Source organism: Arvicola amphibius, chromosome 9 (assembly GCF_903992535.2).
Source record: "Arvicola amphibius chromosome 9, mArvAmp1.2, whole genome shotgun sequence".
NCBI classification, from domain to species: domain Eukaryota; kingdom Metazoa; phylum Chordata; class Mammalia; order Rodentia; family Cricetidae; genus Arvicola; species Arvicola amphibius.
In genome coordinates, this window is record NC_052055.2 from 61,710,454 (window position 1) to 61,723,879 (window position 13,426).

Genomic DNA, 13,426 nt, shown 5'->3' on the forward strand with positions numbered 1-13,426 from the left:
AGAGTATGCTGGCCTCTGTTCTCAGCCTCCCAAGTGCTGGGTTACAGATTCTGTTTGTTTACAGAGTCTCACTAGTAGCACTGGCTGTCTTGGAACTCACTAGGAAGAACAGGTTGGCCTTGAATTTTCAGAGTCTGCGTGCCTCTGCCTCCCCAGAGCTAGGATTAAAAGTGTAGACCACCACTGCCCAATAGGAATTCACATTTTCTCTTTGTTCTTGTAATTCACTCTGTGGCTTCTGTAAACTTCAATTCATCCTCAATTAAAGCAACTGGTGGTGGAGACCTCGAGTCCACTCTCCAGCACTACCCGCTCCTGTCCTGCGGCTGTTGTGGGTGGTGAACCGAGGGAGTGCATGGCACTCCTACTGGACTACAAACAGAGCAGGCACTCTGCCCACCACACTCTCAAGTGCCAGGCTCTGGGCTGAAGTTAGCTGGCTTCTCCCTATGGAGCAGGCACCTCCACCACAGTATAAATTAATCCAGCTCATCTGTTACACGATCTTGCCTTTGGATTCCCAACTCCCAGACTTCTGTCTGTCTGCCTGTCTATCTACAGGGTCTCAGCAGGGTAGTGGTGGAGCATGCCTTCAGTCTCAGCACTGGGGAAGCAGAGTCAGGCGGATCTCTGAGTTTGAGGCCAGCCTGATCTACAGAGTGAGTTCCCTGACAGCCAGGGCCACACAGAAACCCTGTCTGGAAAAACCAACCAACAATCAAACAAAAAAACAAACATATGGTCTCACTTTGTAGTTCTGGCCTGGAACTCAATCTGTAAAACAGACTGGCCTATGGCCTTTTTTTTGGTTTTGTTTTTTTGTTTTTCTAGACAGGGTTTCTCTGTGGCTTTGGAGCCTGTCCTGGAACTAGGTCTTGTAGACTGGGCTGTCCTCACAGAGATCTGCCTGCCTCTGCCTCCTGAGTGCTGGGATTAAAGGTGTGCGCCACCACCACCGGGCTATGGCCCCTTTTCAAAAAGGGATGTCTGCACTCATGTATGTGAGCGCAGGTACCTGGGAGGCCAGTCCAGAATCAGATCCTCTGGATTTGGAGTTGCAGACAGTTGTGAGCCTGAGTCCTCTAGAAGAGCAGCACATAAGCACTGAGCCATCTCTCCAGCCCCTCTCCCAAATGTCCTTTCTTCTTGAGCCCCTACGTGCTCCTGCCACCTTTTTCCTTTTATTCATTTACCTGGGGAGGGTGAGACACGCCTCACAGAGCGTATGTGGGTTAAGAGAGTACCTTACCATTGTCAGCTCAGGTCTCTAGGCTTGGCGGTAAGGATTTCACTGCTGAGCCATCTTACCAGCCCTACACAGTGAGGGCCAACAATAGTTAAAGGGGCTCCAAGTCTCTCACGAATCTGTCCTATCAGGAACCTCAGAGGCTCCTACTCTGTTTTCTGTCAAGTTCTTCAGTCTGTATCACTGTTCTCACTTTCAGTGGTAATTATAAAGAACACAAGACCCTTGAGCAATACCTGCTCTCCTGTGACCGTTCATCTGCTCTAAACAAGGTGTGCCTGCTGTTTCCAGGCTTTTTCCTCTTTTTCTTTTTCTTTTTGATTATGTGTGTGTGTGTTGGGAAGGCCATTGTGCAGGTGGGTGCAGTGCTTGTGGAAGCCAGAAGAGGGCATCAGATCCCCTGGAGCTGGAGTTGTAGGTGTCTGAGCTAACCAACATCACTGAGCCACTTCTCCAGCCCCTTCTCCCCTCTATAAGAAAGCTTGACTTTGTCTCTATGAACACTCCCCAGTTTCCTCTGGAGCCTGTCCTGGAACTAGCTTTGTAGACCAGGCTGGCCTTGAACTCACAGAGATCCACCTGTCTGCCTCCCGAGTGCTGGGATTAAAGGCGTGCGCCACCACCGCCCAGCTCTTTTCTTCCTTTTGATTGCTGGAAGAGGCTGAGGACAAAACACTGAAAGAGAATTTACATGAAGCACACATTAAGTTCTCCAGTCCGTATTCTGGTGATGCCTTGTCCCTGAAGCAGTTCAAAGATCTGAACTCTGTGCTTTTTGTAACGCCATGTTACTTACATAAAGCAGAGATGAGAACTCTGCTCTTTCTGCCCTAAGAAATGGAAGGGAGAGGATAATCAGACATGAAAGCCCTGTGAGTCTGCAGGAGTGGGCAGCGGGCCTCATGGGCTTGAGCAGGAAGCACCAAACACACCATTGACTTCTCTCGATAGTTTAATGTTGTATTGCAGCAAAATAAGGCACAGTATATGTCAGGGCGAAGGACGGAGGGAGAAGGCAAGACTGGGTGATAACTACTACATGGCTTGGGGGAAGTAGGATGGACGGTTAGGGAGGTGAGCTCAAAGCCCCTGCCTCAGCCCCGCCCAGGAGATTGTGAGAGCCTGCTCACAGGGGTCATGCTGAACTGGGTGGAAGGAAAGGAGAAAAGACAGTTTTGTAACAAAACAGCCTGTAGCACTGGACCCTCCCACCTGTGAGGCCTACCACTGGAACCTGGGGACCCGGACTGGGTTGAGCTCCTTCAGGATGGACAGGTATTGCTACATGTCAAAAATATATAGGTGAACAGAGATATATTCATAGATACACATTTCTCTCTTCTCAAGAAGATCAGGCTGTAGCAGGCTCCACTGTGGGATGGAGGCTAATATCCCTGCCTGCAAGAGGGGTGTGTGTGTGTGTGTGAAATTGGACAACTATGGCTCCTGCTGATTTTGTTGTCTATTTATTTTGAGACAGAGTCTCACTGTGTACTCTGGTTGGCTTTGAACTCCTTATGTAGACCAGGTTGGCTCTGAACTCACAAAAATCTGCCTGCTTCTGCCTCCCAAGTGCTGGGATCAAAGGCTGCATCACTCCCGGCTTTCCTGCTGGTTCTTAATGTAATTGAAAATGCAGAGCGGGAAGCTTGCAAGGAAATACAGATAAGTCCTGCCAAGAACAGTGTAGGAAAAGGTTTTAGAGCTAAGACTAGAAGAAAGAAAGCCTAGAACTGGGCTGAGTGATGTGGTGGTGGTGTTTTAATGGGAGTGGAAGGGGGACTTAGGGGAAATAAAAAGTCAAATGCTAAGGCAGAGGACACATTTAAAGTAATCCTTGTCATTCCAGAGCTAAGATGCTCGCAGCCTGTCCCCAAGGGACTCATGCATTCGTGTGTACTAGAGGCACAGAGTGCTCAGCTCAGGAGGCCGGGATGGCCAAGAGGGTGCATTTCTAGCAAGCTTCAGATGATGTGCTGCTGCACTGCTCTGGGACCACTGCCCTAAGGTAAAGCCAGTGAAGCTAGAGCTCACAGCCATTTCACAACTAAAACCTTACTCACCAGTAGTTGGGGTATAGCCTACCAGCTCACATTAAAAAACAAAACAAAACCCAAAGAAAACACCTACTAGCTAAAACAGAAGCTTGTACCTACAAGGACACAACCTGCCCTGTTCTCACCAGCCTTTGTTCATTCTGGGGTAGGATTTTACCTCAAAGTGACAGTACAGAAGGTGGAAATGTTGGCCAGCAGCACTGTGCTCATTCCTGTGGGGTCACTACTCTGGCCAGAGTAGGAGGATTTGTCTATGCACATCCATGTGTAGAGACAAACAGAATTTTTAAGAGTGTCTAGACACACTGTAGTGGGATGGGGTCTTCAGCAGGCCTCAGGTTCCTCATACCTCTCACTCTGGACAAATAGAGCTAAAGAAAGTAGGAAGAGCGCATCAACAAAAGCACGTTGACACAGCAGGAAGACCAGCGTGTAAACAGACTGACTATAATGTATTTCTTTTTTGTGGACATAATAGATACTATTAATGGAAATGTGATCTAGGGATGGGAAGAAAGTTACAAAAGGGACAAACTGGGGAGAGTAATTTCAGGAGGTAGCACCTTTAAGGAGCCTCTCTCAGAAGCCAGAGGAAAAATCTTGTGTGTACGTGTCTTTTGGTGGTTCAGGCTGTGAAACAACCTCTCAGGACGATGGTGCTGGAGGGCAGGCTGCTGAGGAGAGGGGAGAAGTGAACCAAGAAAAGGAGTCAAGAGCTACAGAATGGGAGAGGAAAGGGAGAGGGAAGGCGAGGTTCACCAGCACAGCTCCCTGTAGTATGTGGTCTGGGGCTTACAGCCTTGGACAGGAGGGGAGGAAGAAGCCATGTCCTTTCTAGTTCTCCTTGGGTGCCTTCCCAGCTCTGAAACAGCTTTATTATGTAGGGTGGGGTCGCATGGGCACAGGGCAGGGCTGTGGTCGCTCAGAAGAGTCCTCAGCTATCACATTCTCAGCTCCCTCCTGATAGGTTCTTAAGAAGGGCTCGGTGGACTTATGCAAAACAAAATTTGGAAAAAGATGAGTTAAAACTGGAGGATATATCCATCTCGACTGATGTATAAACACCACAGAGAAACACAAAGATTATGAGACAACAACCCACCAGGACATACTCCAAACCTTTCCTTAATGGAAACTCAAAGTCCTGAGATGGCTGAAATGTCGGAGAAAGAATTCAGAGTTTCATTCTTAAAAAGGATGAATAAAAAGGAAAAAATGACTGTATAGAAGTCTCAAATACACATGAATGGACTAAGGAATTGTATACAAAACCTCCAAAGTGAACAAATAGTGGGTAAGCTGGAGGAGAAAGAAACATGGAGGGAAATTTTAGTGAGGCATTCAAACATGGAAAAGGAACCACACAGAAACCAACGTGAAACATCAACTAAAAAACCTAGCCAGAAAGCATCACCAGAGATAAGATCAAAGAGTTCGGGAATGCAGAACAGAGTTGGGACAGCAATATACTCAGACAGTCAGACTCACACACATGCATGCACACATGTTTATAAAATTAACATGAGCAGCATTTTCAGAAAGCTTGTGATATATTCAGAAGATCAAACAAACCTCAGAACCCATGGGGTAGAAGGAGGACCTGAGATAAATTTAAAAGGATCAGTCAAATTATTTAGTGAAATTATAGCACGAAATAATCTAAACCTAAATATAGAAATTGATATCCAAATACAAGAAGCATACAGAACCCCAAAGACTCTTCTATGACGCATCATAGGATGTCAAGAAGGGTGTATGACAGCTGTATGACAGCTGGTTCTGGTTCAGGTAAATCTGGAAGGCAAAGGCCAAGGCAGTGACCACTGGCAGCAATGATGTAGGTGACAACCCCTTGACTATAAGAGAAGCTTCGCTGTAAGCAGTTGCTCTGCTTTCTTAGAGAACCAACTACAGAGGTATCTGGGGTTGTCCTGCCCCTAATTTCAGTGCTGCTTACCTACTACAGTTCTGTGGGTGCCCTGCATCATTCAGGGCCCTACCGCTGACTTCCTGCTATGAAAACAAAGACTTGAGAGTAAACAAAGTAACAAAGAACCTCTGTATATACTAGAGATCCACACAGGGCAGACTAGACTGGGAGGGTATGTATGAAGTGGCACCGATTCATAACTTCAAAAACCCTTGACTGAGCCGGGCAGTGGTGGCGCAAGCCTTTAATCCCAACACTTGGGAGGCAGAGGCAGAGGCAGATGGCTCTTTGTGAGTTTGAGGCCACCCTGGTCTACAGAGCTAGTTCCAGGATGGGCACCAAAGCTACAGAGAAACCCTGTCTTGAAAAACCAAAAGAAAAAAAAAAATCCTTGACTGATGGGGTAAGAAAAACAGTCAAGTCTATGAAGGCTCTTGGGAGCCATAAACTCAGACATGCTTCAGTGCAAGGCCGCTAGTGGGAAGACAAAAAAAAAAAAAAAAAAAGATGCTTGGCGGTGTGGCGCACGCCTTTAATCCCAGCACTCGGAAGCAGAGGCAGATGGATCTCTGTGAGTTCCAGGCCAGCCTGGTCTACAAGAGCTAGTTCCGGAACAGCCAGGGCTACACAGAGAAACCCTATCTTGAACAAGCAAAAACACAAAAGAAACAAAATTTATAAACAGAAAAACAAATCCCAGGGAGCAGCCATCTAAAGAAGTCCTCAACACAAACATAGCTATGAGTTTCTAAAGCCAAGTGAAATCCCTGGCGACAACAACCTGCCCCTGACCATCTGGTGGCATTTGCTAGCCTGTCACCTCGGGGGCTGTTCCTGTCGAGTCCCTGGTGGCAGAGGATGAGAAAGCCATCTCCTGTTCTGTTTTGTTTTTTTTCCCACTGGGTGTGGCTTGTTCAGCACTGACTCTAAAGAGGAGGAGGGAAAACTTAGATACAATGCAGCAGAACATGTTACAGGATGGGCTCACTAATCTAAACTCTGAGGAAATAATCATATAAGGTAGAACATTTTCTCTTTCCTCCATGACAATAAATTTTGGGAGCTAAAATAAAAAAGGAAGCAAGCAGTTAGTTATTCTGTACATTTAAGATGGAAGCAGAAAAGAGACTCTTGGTTTGAGCAGATGGCAGAAGATGGCTCTGGTACAACTAGGAGGGTTTTCTACTCAAAAGCTATTAAAGCTGACCTATCTATCCACAGGGCTCTGGCTCTGAAAGAGACTGCACAGTTCAGAGCCAAGAAAAGATGAGAAAGATGAGGGGTGTCTTTCTCTCCCTGGAGCCCACCAAATAACGGTAGCCAATAGCCGCACTCACCAATCTCCCAGACAGACAGTCCGTGTCCTGAGCACTCTGTTGAGATCACACATTTTCCTGTTCTCTCTACACTCACTCTTATACTCAAAAGCCACTCAGGACCTTGACCACAATGTTTCAGAGCCCTGGAGCCTGTGCCTCGGACAAGCACCACATTTGAGGGGCAGAGAACAAAAAACGAGTTCAAAGAAATTTTAGGACTAGAGACACCTAGTGGCTAGGCCAGGAACCTGCTGAAAAAGAAGGTTGGGGAAGACAAGGGTGATGGACACTGGCGGACACAAGCCATATCGTAGCTAAGAGCTGTGGGAGGAATGAGAAACAGAGAGCAAAAGCAGTTCCTGTCTGATGACCTCCAGGAGGCTGATCTAAAGGAGTTATGGTGGGAAAAGGCAGTGATGTGGGTAGGGGAACAGAGGAGAGGAAAGAGCCCACAGAAGACCAAAGATGACGATATGCAGATGTTAGGCAGTAAGCTATTATAAAACATAAAAGAATTAATCCAGTAACCTGATGGAACAAATTTTAAGTTACACTGTTCCTGTGTGCCCTGATTAGAACGGGAAGGTAGGGAAGGAGACAGGGAAGCCCCGTTAGATCCCAGGCACTCTCCCTTTTCATTGCCACTAACAATAAGGCCACAAGATGAGGTTCCCAAGGCATAGTGGGGAAGTAGGAAAAACCCCACCATTCAACCAAGGAAAGTCAAGAGACAAAATGAGGTACCCAATAGATTTGGAAATGAAAAATGATTCAAACTTTCAGAGTTTTGCTTTTTTTTTTGTTTGTGTTTGTTTTTGGTAGCAGATAGGAATAAGGAATAGAGCACATAGGTGGAGATACTGCTACTTCATACATTCTCAATAAGTGAATGTTTCACTGCAATTTAGGAAGGGGGAAGAGATAAATAAGCAGCTATTGGGAGACAAAGTCCTGAGTGCATGGGGTGGTTGGGGTTGGGACAGCAAGTAACATGCCATCAAATCTAGTCTCCCTCTATCTGGCAGGAAGTGGCATGCTAGTAAGGAATAAGAAGATAACAGCCACAGCTCAACGGGAGGAGAGGACAATGAGAAACCCCAAACCTACAAGTGCAAGGGTTAGTGTTAAGAGACAGGTACACATGCATCAGGGCTGGGGATGATTGCTCGGACCATATGGAAAGGCCTTTGGCTGTAGGTACATAAGAAACCCCACCCTTGGGGGATGATCTATGTGGCTTTGGAGCCAGAAGCCCCTAGTACAGGTGTCAAGCGTACATGTTCATGTGGCTAAGGAGAAAAGCCCCACATCTGTCCATACTCACAACACACAATTTCTTCCTCTCCCATACTGCCACATCTAAGGCAGATGGGAGGGGTAAGTTGATCTCTCTCTTGGCTCAGGCGGGCGAGCTCTGGCTGGGGATTTCTCCATCATGGAGGCATCATCTGCCCGCAGACTGTGACTGTGGGGTCATGATCACATGTGACTGTATGGGCATGCTCAGTTCTGTCCTTTGGCTGGCCATTTGAGTGAGGACCGAGGTGGCCACAGCTTCAGCTGCAGATCGAACACTAAGGCCATTGCTAGGGGCTGTTGCAGAACTGTGCTGAATCACTGGGGCTGGAGAACCCGTTGGCTCTGAGCTTTCCTTGGGACTCTCTGCCAAGAAGGAGGGTAAACAGTAGAGAGCAAGTGGTCAGAAAACAGGACAGAGGAACAGAAAGCATAATTACAAAGAATCTTTTTGTAATTTTTGTCATAATTACAAAGAATACATAGGAAAATGAATCTCATATTTCTTTTTGGAGAAGACTCTCCAGAATCCTGACCTCAAGCATGAAATGACCTAGAGAACAAAAGATACAAGAAACAAGAACTGAGTCAAAGCTGGGCATAGCATTACATTTAAAGCTCTGTGAAGGAGGCTCTTGTATTTTCACTCCTAGGTGGGCAAAAGCTCTTTTCTAAAGCCTGTCCTTATCTAGCACCAAAGTGAAAGCCACTTGTTTCCTCAAAAAAAAAAAAAAAACTTTTAAAAATATATATACAATTGTATTTATTGAGTTATACATTTTTCTCTGCTCCCCTTCCTTTATCCCCTCCCCCTTTTACCCTCTCCTGTGACCCTCATGTTCCCAATTTACTCAGGAGATCTTTTTCTCCTTCCTATGTAGATCTATGTATGTCTCTCTTAGGGTCCTCTTTGTTGTCTTGGTTCTCTGGGGTTGTAGACTGCAGGTTGGTTTTTGTTTTATATCTACAAGCCACTTATGAGTGAGTACAGATGATATTTGTCTTTCTAGGTCTGGGTTACCTTGCTCAATGTTTTTTTTCTAGATCCATCCATTTGCCTGCAAATTTTAAGATTCAAAAGAACCTTTTTTTTAAATAAATAAAAAAGATTTATTTATTTATTATATATACAACATTCCTTCCATGTACACCAGCACACCAGAAGGGAGCACCAGATCTCATTACAGATGGCTGTGAGCCACCATGTGGTTGCTGGGAATTGAACTCAGGTCCTCTGGAAGAGCAGTCAGTGCTCCTAACTGCTGAGCCATCTTGCCAGCCCCTCAAGAAAAACTTTTAAAGGGACGTGGGTCCACTGGCTGCAGAAATCAACAAATCACTTTTTTTTCCCTCCTGAGACAGAGTTTCTCTGTGTAGCCCTAGCTGTCCTGGAAATCTTTCTGTAGACCAGGCTGGCCTCAAACTAGGAGATTCACCAGCTTCTGCCTCCCAAATGCTGGGATTAAAGGTGTGCATCAACACTGCCAGGCTAACAAATCATGTTTAGTGAGAAGAAACTATAAGTATTCTGAATTATCTGAAATTATCTTTGAACTTGTTCTGTTTATAGAAGAAAATGAATCTCTCTTCCATTTCCTTTTAAAATTTTACATTTATTTTGTGTATATACATGTTCATTCTAAGTATGGTCACACACATCGAAGCATGCATGTGGAGGTCTTTTAGGAGTCTGTTCTCTCCTTCCACCATGTGGGTTTTTGAGATTGAACTCAGGTCATCAGGCTAGGCATCAAATGCCTTTACCTGCATTTAATAGATTCCTTAATCTGCTGCCATTAATTCTCAAAAGAATTAAATCATTTCATTTTTTATGAATGGTTTAAACCCTTGTGTCGAGGGCTGACTCTCAACAGATCGCAGCGAGGGAGCTGCTCTGCTATGTGTGAAACCCTGACCCAGAAGCAGGTCGTCTGCGAATGGTTTAATCATTCCATTTTTTTAAATATTTATTTATTTATTATGTATACAATATTCTGTCTGTGTGCATGTCTGCAGGCCAGAAGAGGGCACCAGACCTCTTTACAGATGGTTGTGAGCCACTATGTGGTTGCCAGGAATTGAACTCAGGACCTTTGGAAAAGCAGGCAATGCTCTTAACCACTGAGCCATTTATCCGGCCCTTTAGTGGACTAACTACTAGTCAGAGTTACTGCATACTGAAGAATACCCAGTCCTTATCCTTTTTAGCCCATGAGCATCTGAATAGCTGACCTAGGTAGACTGCCTGTGCACCCTCATGTTTCTAGCAGAGTATCAGACTCTTCTTGTTGCACCTTCACTGTCTGCAACATAAAAGCTGAAGCCCTTGTTATAACAAGACTGCTCCCCATCTCACTCCAATGACACTGTGCCCATCCAGCCACACCAGCCTCTTTGCATTTGAGTCAGGGCTCACTATGCATCTTGGGCTGACCTGGAACTCCCAGTGTAGATCAGGTTGGCCTTGAACTTGCAGTAGTCTCCCACCTCTGCCTCCTGAGTGCTGGGACTACAGGTGTGGACCACAGTGCCTGACCCTTCCTTTCCTTCTTTCCTTGTGTTTTTGAGACAAGGTCTCTCACTGTATAGCTCAGGATGACCTTGAATTTATGATCTTCCTGTCCCAGCCTCCTTGGTAGTGGGAATACATTCCTGTAGTATCATTTCCAGCTATATTATTATTGTTGTTAGTATTTTAAGATTTATGTCAGGTATAGTTGCGTTTGCTTTTAATCCCAACACTTTGGAGGCAGATTCAGGCAGATCTCTGAGTTCAAGGTCAGCCTGGTCTACATAGAGAGTTCAAAGGCAGCTAAAGCTACATGTATGTCCATAAACCATGCATATGCTTGGTGCCTGAGACATCCAAAAGAAGGCGTCAGATCAACTGGAACTGAAGTTACAAGCAGTTATGATCTGCCACATGAGTGTTGGAAACTGAACCCAGGTCTTCTACAAGAGCAGTAAATGGTCTTACCCACTGAACAATCTCTCTAGTCCCCAGCTGTATTATTTTTTGTTTTTACATTTACTATATACCACATATTTCACTTATTTCTTTTAATTATCTTACCTACTAAAATACATGCTTTTAAGGACAGGGATTTAACCTAATCTGTTTGGTTCCTGTTATTCCCAGTATGTGCTTGAACAGGAACTCAGCCAGTACCTGCTTAACAAGTCAATACACCCTGAACTACAAATTAAGATTTAAATAAATAATTCAATAAAGATTCTTAAAATTTTTCTCAGAATACATTTCTGAAATGATAAAGACAACTAGTGGAAAAACTACCTGCTATATCCAATATTTCTATGCATTTATTTAATCTGTAAAGGAAAATTAACAGTTTTTAATTTCTATAATCCATAACAAACGATTCACTGTGATATTTACTCCTAGTAGTGTTAATGATGAGCACACACTGAAACCAAGGTCATTATAGAGATGAAGCCCGCCTGAAGCCCCAGTCTTCAATCCCCGGGCGCTGTCAGCGTTCACCTTTCTCCAGACCAGGGTGGTCTCTGGGACCAGGAGACCTCTACCACTTCCCTACTGTGTGCGACTTCTGGTAAATGGTCTGAGTTTTCTTACTTACAAGTGGAATGGCTGCTTCATGGGAGAACTGTGAAGATGGCAGGGCACTTAGATAAAACGGGCCCCCAAAATATTGCTACTCCTTCTCTCCAACTATTACAGATAATTAGGATAACTTAGCACTATACTCAAAGCTTCATTTTTTTATTTGTTGACTTGAAAGAAAATTTCATGTAGCTCAGGCTTGCCTAACCCTTCGGCTATAATTGAGGACCTCGAACTGACTCTCTTGCTTGTTAGGATTATAGATAAGGAAAAAAAATCTACCAATCAATCTATCTATCTATCTATCTACCAATCTATTTTTGGGCAGAACTGATATGCCATAAAAAAATGGCGTTATAAGAAGCCAGGACACCCAATTCCTGTGGTTACCAATTGACTGGTTTTGCTTGGGCTGCAGACACTCACCTAGATAGCCTTGAGTTTTTTTCTGTAGTGCAGTGACAGGGCAGTCTTTATGAGCTAACAAAAGCTGCTTCAACTGAGCCACTTCATTTCGTAGTAATGTGACTTCATTCTGAAGCGGGAGGGAAGAAAAGAGTATTAGGAGAATTCATTTTGCCAGGCAGTAGTGGCACACACCTTTAATCTCAACACTTGGGAGGCAGAGGCAGGCAGACCTCTGTGAGTTCAAGACCAACCTGGTCTACTGGTCTACAGAGTGAGTTCCAGGACAGGACAGGCTTCAAAGCTAGAGAAATCCTGTCTTGAAAACAAACAACAACAACAAAAAACCAAAAAAAAAAAAAAAAAGAAAGAAAGAAGAAGAAATCTGTTCCTATTCTTAAACTCCTAAAGTCTGTTTGTTATATCAAAACATTACAGCAGGCCAGGCGGTGGCTGCACACGCCTTTAATCCCAGCACTCGGGAGGCAGAGGCAGGCGGATCTCTGTGAGTTCGAGGCCAGCCTGGTCCACAAGAGCTAGTTCCAGGACAGACACCAAAAACTACAGAGAAACCCTGTCTCAAAAATCCAAAACAAAACAAAAATTACAGCAAACATTTGTATGGACTTACTAGAATATTTTTAATATCTATATCAAACCATTTATTATAATATTAGCTTTAGAACTCTTTTCTTTTCTTTTTTCTTTTCTTTTTCCTGAGACAGGGTTTCTCTATGTAGCCCTGGCTGTCCTAGAACTCACTTTGTAGACCAGGCTGGCTTTGAACTCACTGAGATCCATCTGCCTCTGCCTCCCAAGTGCTGGGATTAAAGGTGTGCACCACCACTGCCTGGCTAGAACTGTTCTAATGTTGAGCACAATATTGTGAGTGAGGGGAGAGGGCAGAATACTGTTTAGATTTTCCTTGCCAAATTGGAATATGATCTGGCAAGTCTTCAGAGAGCTCAGGACAGTCATGAAGTCAATGGCAGAAACTGCCTACAATGAAATGGACTCCTAACAGGAAAAGAAAATGACTGTTACCTGGGATAAATCTGGCGAGCCCCAAACTAAGAATGTAAGGTGCTCTGACCAAGAAGAAAGTGTGCTTCTGGAAATCTGTTTTTGTTTGTTTTGACAATGTCTCACTTTGTAACCTTGGCTGACCTAGAAATCTCTATGTAGACCAGACTGGTTTGGAACTCAGAGAGATCAGCCTGCCTCTGCCTCCTGAGTACTGGGATTAAAGGAATGACTTGGCCTTAGAAATCTCTCTCTCTCTCCCTCTCCCTCTCCGTCTCTCTCTGCTTTTTGAGACAAGTTTTCTCTGTGTAGCCCTGGCTGTCTGGAACTCACTCTGTACACCAGGCTGGCCTTGAACTCACAGAGATCCACCTGCCTCTGTGTCCCTAATGCTGGGATTAAAGGTGTGCCACCACCAGACTAGAAATCTCTTTAACAGAACTATTTAGTCAAGTGCATGCAATGTTTACTGGAGCACTACTGTTCTAATGAACAATTATAACAGTGTTAGTATCCACTGATCATAAAACCTAACACTCAGAATGTAATAATATGCAGCTATTTTAT

The 13,426-nt window shown here is 44.7% G+C and overlaps 1 protein-coding gene across 3 annotated transcripts in view; it reads right to left on the reverse strand.

Annotated features, from left to right (window-relative positions):
- Positions 1–838: 838 nt before the first annotated feature.
- LOC119822555 (cyclic AMP-dependent transcription factor ATF-7) overlaps positions 839–13,426 on the reverse strand; it is a 110,705-nt gene continuing 98,117 nt past the window's right edge. For 2 of the 3 annotated variants that reach the window (XM_038341976.1, XM_038341975.2), the window contains exons 11-12: positions 11,858–11,966; positions 7,275–8,214 (exon numbers count right to left, since the gene is read on the reverse strand). In XM_038341976.1, the coding sequence (XP_038197904.1) occupies positions 7,997–8,214; positions 11,858–11,966 (327 nt within the window). In that variant the 3' untranslated portion in view covers positions 7,275–7,996. Of the gene's footprint in view, positions 1,922–7,274; positions 8,215–11,857; positions 11,967–13,426 lie in introns of those variants that run through there. The other variant, XM_038341977.1, reaches the window with a different exon arrangement.